We start from the raw sequence: 12,652 nt of genomic DNA, 5'->3' as shown, positions 1-12,652 counted from the left end.
CGGACCAGCTCAACCTGGTCAACCCAGCGAGAAAGGCATGCTAAGGCCGCTAGACTCCTGGACTGAGGGGCCCACCCACTGCAGAGCGGAGGAGCTACCTACGCTTGTGAGCTCTTTCGCTTAAAGTTTATTCTCTATCTCTCTCCCTTTTTTCACTCGCCTCGTGTTCCTTGTTCGCGCTACACACACATACAGATCCATGCCAACCGGGCAGCCCGCTCGCGACGGTGTCGAACAGTAGCGCACCCAGGATCTCTGCCAGGGGGGAGGGGTTGACAGTTTGCCTTAGTTTGCCAATACCATCTACACAGCACTAATTTCAATTGCTTCACGGGAAATTGTCAAAAAATGCGCTTTTTGCGCAAGTTTGCGAGTGTGCAGACGATTGCGCGTCTTACATCTTAGTTGCAGTACTCAAAGGCGCAAGGAAAGACAAGGGGTTAAACAAAAGGGGGGGGGGGAGGGGCTTACACCCCCCCCCCCCCCCCCCCCCATTGGTGCGCCACTGGTGTCGAAGCACCTGCGAGAACAGTCTGAGAGCAACTTTTAAGTCGACCACTAGCTATAGAAGCCGCGTATACACAGGGTTTTCGAGGTTAAACTAAGAGTACTTTTCATAAAAACGCTATGCAAGCTACGCAAAATCTGCTTGCGCGGGTGGTTTATACGCTTTGGCGAACACAATTTTCTCGACAATATTGATACACGCGTGTGGTATTTGATCGTTTGAACGAGGCGCGCGGGCGCCATCACTCGAGAAAAGAGGAGGAAGAACGAGCTGGGTTCGCGCTGTGAATCTAACCGGTCAGCACTGCAACCGCTGTTGTAAATATAACCTGTAAATAGTTGCTCGTCTTACCGACTCGTCCTTCGCGTAACATTGTAGTGGAGGTGCTGGGAATAATGCTGGGCATTATTAATTTATTATGAGTAACCAAACTCATATAACAAAAACTTGTTAATTTTCTTACTGTCGCGATTGTGGTATTGTGTATAGTTGAAACCTTAAGACAATCGTATTTGAAGACAACTTCACTTTGTTTGATTCTCCTTAAGTGGTTCTTTGCGAGAAATTCATAATCAAATTTGAGACTCATTCAGCTAACTTCGCATTCATGGGCATGGATCTCGACACAACGTCAAGCCCTCATTGTGACGTAGCTTACTGCGTGTGGCATATCGGTCGCAAGCTGGACGAAGCTGACAACAGCTGCGGTCTTGGCATCGGCTTGCAAAAATAAGCAACGACTGACTTTTTTCGTTTCCCTTACGTTGACGTTCCCTCACGGCTTGACGTTGTGTCAGATCCATGCACGCCCCTGAGTGCGAAATTAGCTGACTGAGTGTCAAATTTGGTTATGAATATCTCGGAACAGAAGCATTCCAGGAGAATCAAACAAAGTGATGTTGTCCTGAAATACAATTGTCTTTACATTTCAAATATAAACATACATGACAATCATGATAGAAAAAAAAGCGAATTAAGAGGTTTCTTTTCCTGCTTCCTTTTCTTTTATTGGCGCCAGTATGCCCTACGGCATAAATTAAAAGATGTAGCTTTAATTGTCTCCTGGATGAAGTCCAGGAGCGGCCGGTACGAAGGTCCCTGCGTCCAGCGCGTTAAGTCAGGTAGTCGATCTGGGTGGTAGAGGCAGCGCAAGTGTCGGGTGCGAGCCTCGTGAAGGCCCAAAGTTTTTGTTAATTATGCGTTTGATTACTCTAATTCTTCGCAAAAATTGTGCCCGCCAAAGCGCATAAACCGCATGTGAAAGCATATTTTGCGAGCTAGCATCGCGTTTTTATTAAAATTACTCTTATATCTTAACTTTGAAGACCCTGCATAACGTGTACCAAGAAAGACTGCGAACGGATTCAAGCAAAGTCCGAGAAAAAAAAAAATTACCCTAAATATTAGTAACCTTAATACATGAACAGCCCCAAAAGATGACCTATCATGAAAAGAAGAGGGGTCATACGTCTTCCTGCAAGCACCGACTTTCAGCAACGCGATATCGAGCTTGCAGACTAAGATTATGTTGTACGCTTTTTGTTCTTTGCTACAGTATATACATATATGAGAAGTTTGGCCACTGAACAGCCGCTGTATCTCAAAATCGCTGGCGGATGCAGTTCAGTGCCAGACCACCAGAGCGGGGGAACTGTGTCTTTTTAAAATCGTACTTTCCCTGGATACCGAGCGGCATTTGCGCGGGCGTGCAAACCTGCGCGCCGCCTGCTCGACACAGTGCCGCAGTTTACCCAACAGACACACACCTGAATCCTGGGCTCATTCTGAACCACGATGGTGTTCTCGATGTAGGACTCCCCGTCCTTGCCCTTACGCTCGACCTTGGACGAGCCGCAGCGGTCCGCGCGGATAACGAACTCGAAGGCGTTGCCGGGCGCCGCATCCGCCTGCACGTGCCGGCACTCGGGCTGCTCGAAGTGGCCCTTGGAATAGACGACGCCCGCGAAGGGCGCACCGAACTCGACGCGCACCTCCATCGCCTTCTTGGTGCAGCGCACGGCCACCTTGGAGACCTGCGCCAGACCCTGAGGCGACGACGACGGCAGCAGCGACGCCTGGTCCGCCGCCGGCGGCGTCGTAGCGCTGCTTCCCTGGCGCGCGCGCCGCGGGCTTCCCTGGGACGCCACCTGCATATATATGGGTGTACGATCGGCGCTGCACCTGTTTGAGGGGCCGCATTGAAGGTGGAGTGCGCGCGTTCATCGGTTATAGTACGCACGCCCGTCGGCATTTCGGCTTCCGCACGGCAGCCGAAATGGCATTTGTTTTCCTTATTTTTAACTTTCGTACGTGATTGCTAATGATCACGGTTTGTAACGCGTTGATGAGTATATGGCATTATAAAGCGATCATACATCATGACCCATGAAGTGTGAACTTGCTCACACTATTAGCACCGTGTATGCTTTGCCTTTCGCGAATTGAGGTATCCCCGAAGGAGATCTACCGGGAATACGGACACAGATCACCGAGCAGAAAAGTGGTGCAAACTACGGGTATGAAAATGGTCACTTGCTCTATGGCTTCCTTGAATAACTGAGAGTATATAGTCGGTCGATCTACCAAGAAGACGGGCGGAAAGAGGCCCTTATTTCGATACATTTATTTCATTGCTTCACAGACCTCGCGACCACCTCCTTACCGACAAAGATGTTTTCACCAACATATGGATAACAGACAATGTCTTCCACTATCAGAGCAGAAGGTTCCAAGTCCAGGGTCACGATCCACACAAAAGGCTATGAATGGGCTGAATTAGTTTCCTGGAATATTTGCATGATAGATGGCGACAATGCTGCGCGCTACACCTGAATTGTTTGGGGGTCTTATGGCTCTTTTGGTCGGTATTCATCCCATGTCCTCATTCTACCGTGCAGCGTTGCCTGCCGGAACTACCTCTAATTAACCCCTCCCCTCCCCCCTCCCTCTCTCTCTCTCTCATTAACATTCTTTCTGTTCAGCTCATCTACATTTCTATATTTTCGATGCTCAATGCAAGGCAACATTCCATTCCTTCTCCGTTGAGTTCTGTGCATGCCTATATGTCCTAACGTCGCAAACATTTGGCAATGCTCGTAGCGTGCCATTTAGCTGCAGAAGTACTCTGACAGCAAGTGCCACCCAGCACGCTACAAGTATTATGGTTTCGTTCCTCACTTTGTGGCGATTAGTTCCAGCATTGTCTGCGTTACCAGATATCTCCGTCAAAACACCACGTAATTCTATAATTTCGTACAAGTTCAGAAGGGTTCCCTGTTTTTGCAATTATTATCTTAAAAAGAGGATGATGTTCAAACTTTATCTCAAAGAGCTATATGTGCAAAGCTTTGCAACTAATACATACCAAAAACAACGACCGAAGTCTCAATTTTTATATGTTAAACTAAAAAATAGTCCAAACTAAGTGTATAACGATCGACTGAATATCTTCTACAGTATGAGCGCGTGCATTTAACCAACGTGTGTGATACCACTAACATTGCGCATAATCAGCAAATTCGCACAAATACATGATACGGCACAGTTGTGTAAAAAACGCGAACATCTGCCACATGAAAGGCTACAAAAAAAAAAAAAAAAAAACAGCAAATGTCATTTGTTTTTTCTTCTTTTAACTTTCGTATGTGATTGGTAATGATCACAATGTGTAACATATTGATAAGCTCCATTATAAACCGCACATACATCATGACCCATGCAGTGTGAATTCGTTCGCACTATTAGTACTGTGTATGCTTGTGCCTTTCTGTGTCTTCTTTGATGACCTAGCTATTGTTGTTCTGTAACCACATATATAGTTATTACGAAACTCGTTATTTATAGCATGAGGTTGTAACACCGCTCCTTATCTGCCTATGAATTTTATACGCACACCAACTTAGAATAACTTTGTAGCACCTACGTCTGTAATAACCAGGGGCCGAATTGACAAAGCTTTTCGTTCGTAAGCTAGTGCTGCTTGCCATTGTCCAGCTGCCTTCGCTAATGATATGTCCAACACTGCGATTGGCTGATACCTGCTTCTACGAACAGTTTAGCGTAAGAACGTTTTTGTGAATGCGTATATATATATATATATATATATATATATATATATATATATAAGAAAGGGAACCGAGGGGCCCGATTTTTATTATCATATCATAAGAAGCCAACAAACAATGACACCAAGGACAACATAGGGGAAATTACTTGTACTTACTAATTGAATTAAAGAAATGATAAATTAATGAAAATGAAAGCGGATGAAAATACAACTGTCCGCAGGTGGGGAACGAACCCACGTCTTCGCATTACGCGTGCGTTGCTCTCACCATTGAGCTACCGCGGAGCCGTTTTCCCATCCACTTTCTGGGGTATTTATGTTTTTACAGCTAGAACTAACCCTGGGAGTGTTAGCCAGCGCCACCACTCACAACCTAGGGGCGGATGTGAAACATCCTTTCTGCCGCAGGCGGAAATATATATATATATACAGGGTGTTTCAGCGAACACTCAAAATTTATTTAAGGTTGCCTGTGGCAGTAGCCCAATTCTAGTTAATGAGCTGGTCTACTCGAAGAGGCGGACATTACTTGCACAAAAAATTGAAATGCATAATCAAATAATTAACAGAAATTCACTAATTAAGTTTTTAACTAATTACCTGATGGCCCATATTGCAATTTACAAATTGTAGCCGTGGAGTTGGCAAGGCGCAGGGGCGTAGCCAGAAATTGTTTTCGGGGGGGGGGGGGGGTTCACCGGCCCTACCGGGGGGGGGGGGGGAGGGCAAGCTTCTGCTTTCCTCTACGTCACGTGATCGATAGTAAATATCGGTAGTTTAAGCAGACTCTCTACATGTATATCACAGACATGGGACCGCCCCCCCTCGCGTGTGCGTGTGCTTGTGCAGAAATTAAAAAGTAAACTAAGCTCAGTAAATACTGTAAGTACGACAGGTACAGTGGGCGTTTGGAGCAACGGTCTTTCATCGCGCCACTGAATGGACCAGTCTTCGAAAACGCATCTTTGAGACGACCCGTGCGATCGGAGAAGACATCATTAATTGTTAATTTCCGTTAAGCGTAGATGGCGTCGTCCTCGTCGGGGCGAAGTACGTTTCACAAGTCAAGGACGGCTATACGCGTGAAAATGCACGTGTGACCAGGCTATAACTACTCCCATAGCAATAGCTTGTTCGGTGCGTCTTTGCGCTAGAAAACTTAAATACGCGCAAAAACGCGTAAGGCTTTTTTTTTTTTTTTTTTTTTTTTTTTTTTTTTCGAAGCTTTCGTCGCCCTGCTCCCTCATACGTTAGGGTTGCATTTCCTGCGGCATATGCATGGGCCGCTGTGTCTTCCGCTGTGTGCGAGCGTGCAGCCGTCATTTGCCTTTACGTCAACAGATTCATAATTGTACAGAATATTTCACCGCACAGCATAGATATGGCATGTGTACGCATTTTAAGTAGTGCGTACGTGCAACTCATTTCTGCTTCACTTAGAAGCGGCCTTGTACCTCACCGAATCTCGAATGATTGGTGTACTAGTGATGCAGAAATGAACTCCGGTCTTCTTCAGTGCATAGTGCACATAATCAATTTCTCAGGACGCGTGAACTCCGACGAGAACTGTCAGCGCCTGCAACAAGAGTTTACTTACGCTGTACTGCGCACAGCAGTAATTCATGCTTGTCGGCTGTCTGTTTCGTGCATTCTGTTGCGAGTCGGTGGAATTTCACTGCTGGAATCAACCCCTTCGTGTGTACATTGCTGGTTTGGGATTCCACAACAAAACAGCAACTACCAGCCTTCCCTAATTGCTGGTTTGGGATTCAACAATACAACAGTAATTACCAGCCTTCCGAAGGGGCGCAATCGCAAACAAGAGACGTTTCTCGCGCAGACTAAGCCTGTATACGTTCACACTTGGGAAGCGGCAAGCGGGCAGAAAGGCCAAAGCGGCAGGAAAATTTTTTCCACGCCTGTCCAAGTTGTTCACATTTGTTTTGCTACCGCCGCGGCCGCCGCTGCCATTTTCGTCCAGATCCATCTTGTCTGCGTACGTTTGTCGGTGTGGTGGCGCTCATTATCGCATTACTTCGAGCGGTATGTTCATTCTTTGACCCACGTACCGTCATCAAAAGTGATAATTTTACGCAACTTCGCGTGTCATCTGCGACCTTCGGTAAATTCCTCGTTGGCGTTCCGTAATTCTCCTCACACGGGCGCGGTATAGCGCTGACTCACAGCTAGGTTGGTGCCTAGGCGGGATAATATTTCTTTAATAGCTTTTATTTACAAGTTGTAATAACATTTCATCATTTCGTATTGTCGGCGCCTCCAGGACACCAAAGGGGCAACGGGAACACCACAGCTAAAACCCGGGCTGGCCCTTGTGTTGGGGCTCGCCAAAGCCTGCGCGTCCTACGTGAGACCTACGCTCCCAATCTATCGTCGCGACGAGAAAAGCACCCCGCGACTTTTGCAACATACCGTACACGTGCGAGGAGAATTATGGAGCGCCAACGAGGAATCTGCCTAACTATTGTCTGCCGTGGAAGTGGAAGAAGAAATGGCTTTTATACTTCTACCTACTTGTTATCTAGAAATGGACAATGAATAAACGGAAGACGCGGACACCTCGGAAACGGCGGTGGTGGGTTCGCCTGGTTTTGCAAAAACGCGAGAAGTTGGGTCACGCCAAGGCTTCGTTGCCGCACCTCCGGTCGCGCCACGTTGAATACTATCGCGAGTATTGCTGACAGTACGTTTTAGTACCACTGTTGTCGTAGAGCAAGGGCTGATTCTTGATCGCGTCGATCAGCATTACAGCCTACACTTTTGGTGCCATGTTCAATTTTACGACCGGTTGTTTACATTGCTAGTGTAGTTTCCAGTGAAGCAGAACGACTTTCCGCCGCGTTTCCGCTTTGCCATGGCGAAAAAATCGGCCCGAGACCGATTTGGCTCGCAGCCTGTTTTTCTGCCTGTTTTGACGCCTAAAATTAATTAAAATTTAATTATGGGGCTTTACCTGCCAAAACCACGATATGATCATGAGGCACGCCGTAGTGGGGGACTCCGGAAATTTGGACCACCTGGGGTTCTTTAACGTGCGCCTAAATCTAAGTACACGGGTGTTTTCGCATTTCGCCCCCATCGAAATGCGGCCGCCGTGGCCGGGATTCGATCCCGCGACCTCGTGCTCAGCAGCCCAACACCATAGGTTTTGACGCCTAGGCAGGCGGATTTTTGCAAGATTTTGCCGCTTCCGACAGCTTCGAGACCAAGTGTGAACGTAGCCTGCGCGAGAGCGGCCTAACCGGCACCTGAAGGGAAGCGGCGGAAATGTATACCGGAGATTTCGACCACCTGGGGTCTTTAACGTGCACCTAAATCTAAGTAAACGGGCCTCGAGCGTTTTCGCCATCATCTAAAATGCGGCTGCCGCATTTATTGCTTCATTTGTTGTGCATTTGTTGCTTCAGAATGCGGCCGCCACATTCTCGCCCAAAACTTCACAGAGTGTCAAAGCCTTGACAAACACCGTGGCAGTTTTTTCCACATATGCAGACATGATTCGCTGTAAATTACCAACCCAAACGGAAGCGCCCAGTGATGAAATTGTGATAGTAGCACCGGTTTCATGAATTATGTCAGCGCGAAGCGACGAGAACAAAGGGTGGGTAAGTGGGGGGAGGGGTTGCGGAAAAAATTTCGGGGGGGGGGGGGGGTTGAACCCCCCAACCCCCCACCTGGCTACGCCCCTGGCAAGGCGGATCCACTTGGAAATAATTCTCAGGATGACACCAGTTTCGAGATATTCATTCCCGAACTTCCCGGAGAAATCCATTGGCGTTCCAGTTAGTTTCTTAACAAAACGTCGCTTTATGCATTGAAGCACAAGATTAACTGGAACGTCAATGCATTTCTCCGCAAAGTTCGGGAATTAATATCTCGAAACTGGTGTCATCCTGAGAAAATTTTCCAAGAAAATTTCCAAGCCTTGCGAACTCTACGGCTACAATTTGTAAATTGCAATATGGGCCATCAGGTAATTAGTTAAAAACTTAATTAGTGAATTTTTGTTAATTATTCAATTACGCATTGCAATTTCTTGTGCAAGTAATGTCCACGTCTTCGAGTAGACCAGCTCATGAACTCGAATTGCTCTATCTGCCACAGGCAACTTTTAAGAATTTTTTAAAGTGTTCGCTGAAACACCCTGTATGTGTGTGTGTGTGTGTGTGTGTGTGTGTGTGTGTGTGTGTGTGTGTGTGTGTGTGTGTGTGTGTGTGTGTGTGTGTGTGTGTGTGTGTGTAACGGCGCCTTGTTCTGCCCCCATCTTCATCTGCAGGTGCCACACCACCACTCGTTCCATTGCTTGGCCATCCAGGCTTTTCTTTTGCACCTAAGTGAGGCACGTGCTCACCTGAACCAGAAGGGTCACCAACGCCAGCAAGGACGACCGCCTCATGGCTCCCCGGTGGACGCACCTGCACTATAGAAACGCCAAATGCGAGCGTAAGTGCTTTGTGGAGCAGAAAGGGTCTCATTTCATTTTTGATCCGCTCTCTTTTCGTAGCATTAATTCAAATTCATAACTGAACTAACCATCACAAAAGTTTATTGAGACAGTCTCTGGAAAGTGTGTACATAACCTGTGAAATAATGGTGCCTTGTCGACTAATGCCTACAGGAAAAAAAAAAAAAAAAAAAAAAAAAAAAAAAAAAACTTGGAAGCCTGTGGGCGCCGATTGGACCAACGCAAATATACTTGCTAACGACTTTCATCTACAGACGGCTTGTATAGTTTCTTTAGTCAGAAGGAAACGTTGATAAGAAGCACCTAATCTACTTATAAAGTCGGTTAGATGATATTTAGAGCGTCTAAAATATTGTTGTACCTGAGTCAGGCTGTGGCGGACAAGTAGAGGCCACTATGTCGGCACAGACTGAAATCCACGCTTCGGGGGAAAAAAGAAAGAAAGGCGATCGCGCGATCGTCGCGCCCGCATTCCCCATTGAAATATATATATGTAGTGATCGGCTTTCCTGTGTGACGTCATGGCTCAAGGTGCGCGAGTCTTCTGTTACTTCTAAGGACATGGCGCTGAATTCGTAAGGCTTCGTAAGTGCTATTTGCCATTGACCAGCCGCCTTCACCACTAGTAGTTCCACCGTCAGGATTGGCTGGAATTTTCTCTTACGAACAATTCTAGCGCAAGAGCTTCTTGTGAATACGGGTCGTGTTTCCTATTGCAGGCTTTACTACTCTTAAAGTGGAGAGGGAAGGCAGACAGGAAATGGTGCGTGCGTACAGAAGGCACGTCATTGCGTTCTACTACGGACACGTTCCCATCCCTCCGTCCATTTGTTTCTCATTGTAGCGAGATAGAACGCTGAATGCGCCACACATCGGAAAGGCGATAGAATAAAAAGACAAACGGGCATCGTTTATTCCCGCCTCTTTGTTTCCTTGCGTCGGTCACCGCCTCCGACGGTCGTTTTGCTTGGCGCAGCAGCGAACAAGAAAAATTGATGAAATAGTAATGACAGAACGAGATAAAATAATAAATAAAGATCGAATAGGTCAGAGCATGCTGTCGGCAGCGTGAAACAATGAACGTTGCGCATCGGAAGGGTTCCCAAAGTCGTTCGAAAAGCCGAGAGGAGCACCGGCGGAAACTATCGGTCACGCGGCTCTCGGATCGTGCGCGCCGAGTCGCTGGACGCGAAACGACGGCGGCCGCATCGAAATGCTCGGTAGCGTCCCGTTATAGCCGCGTGCGCGCGCGATGAGCTGCTCACCGGTGCTGCGGCCGCAGTCGCGCAAAAGCGAAAAGGAGGAACAAAGGGCGAGACGCGCGCAGTGCTGACCGCCGCCGTGCGCGCCCACCTGCTGAGGGGCACTAGACCGCGAGCGGCATCCCATTGTTCTGGCCGCTCACGCCCGCAACAAAGGGGAAACATGTGTCAATTGCATCCCCTGTGCCCGGCGCCCGGTGTTCGGTCACGCGAACGTGCGGCACACTGCCTCGAGGGCATGCGCCAAAACTGAGGTTCGGGCAAGCGGTTTTTGTTATTCACCTCAACATCCCCTTCTTCGTTTTTGTACAGAACGCGCGCGCTAAGCCGAGTGCAGGCCTCCCAAGTTTCAGCCGCAGAAACAGCGCTCGAGCAAAGTAGGCGAGCGTCTCGGAGTGGGTCAGCTGTTTTGTCGACGTCGCCGAGTTTCGCCCTTTCGGTGCCTCTCAAGTGCGGCACTGCAGTTTCTGACCTGCCGACTCCTTAGGACCGCGCGGTTCTTTCCTTAATTCCTCGAGGAGCACAGATCAGAAAAAAAAATATAGATTAATTCATGAAGCTTACGCTGCATCAAAAACGAAGGTGATACGTGCGTGAGCAACTAATCGATCGCTTTCACTATGGAAGAAGAACTTGACTGCCCTGTTCGGCGTCTGCGTGCTACACACATGTGAAGAGTGGTGGAGCAATGTGAAGAGAGTGGTGTAATGGACTAAACCCCTCTCGCTCTTCCCGTGTGACATATGGGTACAACTTTCATGAAGTAAAATTAGTTGAAGACCAGCGTGCTTCCCTGCCCCGTTGTTCTTTCTTTTTCTGATCAAGTGTTTATTTTTCATACAAGCGCTGGAAATGTCATGAATGTCTAACAAAGACAGCGCAACTGTGTAACATAAGCTGCACCATAGAGCATTTAAGAGCGGAGAGAGCGTGGAATATATATATATATATATATATATATATATATATATATATATATATATATATATATATATATATATATTATTGGCTGCCACGGCAGTTATGGAGCCGCCCGAACCCCGGCACTTGGGTCAGAATAGCACACAGCCTAGATCTGTCATGTGGTGCATGAAAAGAGAGAGATAGAGAGACGTAATAAACAAAGAAGAAAAATTTCTAGACCCAAACAAAACGAACCTCAACATTACACGGCAGCACGTGGTATGGTGATTGTAGCTATGCATTATGTTCAACACGTTGTCGCTCGAAATGATCGATGATAACGTCCACCAGAACAATTCGCAATAAGTCGGCGTCAAAAGTTTTACGGACCACGGAATTCGAGAAAAAGGTAAGTCATCAATTGGAGCAGCCAGTCAAAACGACTTACTCAACGCGCACCTTTCATACCAGCGGGTGAACGATTACAGAACCGGTCACCTCGGTGCATACACGCCGTGCCAATTGTGTCATGCCATAGGACAATAAAATAATAAACTTAGTGCTCAAAAGAGTAATGCGGCTCGGAACTCGCATACCACGCTAATGCGAAAAACGTGTCCCTTTCATTCGTCGGGAACTTGGTTGCGAAACTAGATCACAAAAAAAAAAAAAAAAAAATTAAAGCGAACTATTACGCCCGTTTGGTGGACCGGCATACAGCTAAGAATGCTGCTGAAACAGTGCTCTCAATACCAGCGTTCTCAATGTGCTAATTGAGCTCCTATGTGGCCTTCTAGAGCAGACTGTTCATGTTCCGAGATACGAGGCTGGCATAGAAAATAGACCAGGGAGATGTTTCAGCTCGACAACGGCTCCCGAGAAACAACAGACCGGGTATCGTCCTCACCGGCGGCCCTCTGCGAGCGTGGGAGCGCGCGGAGATCATTGACTTAGGTGGCGGCTTTGTCCTCGCGCACAGCGGCCACGAACAGCGACAGACAGCGAATGGGAAGGGAGGCAGCAGGGACCGTTCCGAAAGCCTCGATCGGCAGCATCGATAGCGAAGCACTGTTACCTATAACGTAAGAACATATCGCCATACACGTCAGGTACCACTACCCTACGGGACTGCTCGGCCTCATGGATATCGCTCAGTGCGGCGAAACATTCCCGCTAGTACACGGAGAGGCACTGAAAAGGCAGACTAGCGCCGCCAGCCAGACAGCCGTCTTCCTCGAGCATATTCGCGCACGAAACGCACGACACTGAGGGGGTGAAAAACAGAAAGAGAAGTGGTTTGGGGATTGCCGTTTCCGTTTTCATTTTGCTGCCCTCATTTCGAAGGTGACGCGTTAGGATTTGCGCTTCTCCGTACACGCGAGTCACGAAACGTGGCCCGCTTGTTGGCGTCGCTGGCCAGCTGGGCGCTT

The 12,652-nt window shown here is 47.8% G+C and overlaps 1 protein-coding gene across 4 annotated transcripts in view; it reads right to left on the bottom strand.

The window, feature by feature from the left end:
- LOC119433706 (uncharacterized) overlaps window positions 1–12,652 on the bottom strand; it is a 32,629-nt gene that overhangs the window by 7,996 nt on the left and 11,981 nt on the right. The window contains exons 1-3 of one of the 4 annotated variants that reach the window (XM_049671724.1): window positions 10,323–10,377; window positions 8,944–9,012; window positions 2,275–2,655 (exon numbers count right to left, since the gene is read on the bottom strand). In XM_049671724.1, the coding sequence (XP_049527681.1) occupies window positions 2,275–2,655; window positions 8,944–8,988 (426 nt within the window). In that variant the 5' untranslated portion in view covers window positions 8,989–9,012; window positions 10,323–10,377. Of the gene's footprint in view, window positions 1–2,274; window positions 2,690–8,943; window positions 9,013–10,322; window positions 10,378–12,652 lie in introns of those variants that run through there. The other 3 variants (XM_037700966.2, XM_049671725.1, XM_049671726.1) reach the window with 3 other exon arrangements.

The sequence above is a fragment of the Dermacentor silvarum genome, chromosome 1 (assembly GCF_013339745.2).
Source record: "Dermacentor silvarum isolate Dsil-2018 chromosome 1, BIME_Dsil_1.4, whole genome shotgun sequence".
NCBI classification, from domain to species: domain Eukaryota; kingdom Metazoa; phylum Arthropoda; class Arachnida; order Ixodida; family Ixodidae; genus Dermacentor; species Dermacentor silvarum.
Note: the sequence above shows the minus strand (reverse complement) of the source record. Positions and strands in the feature narration are given on the sequence as shown.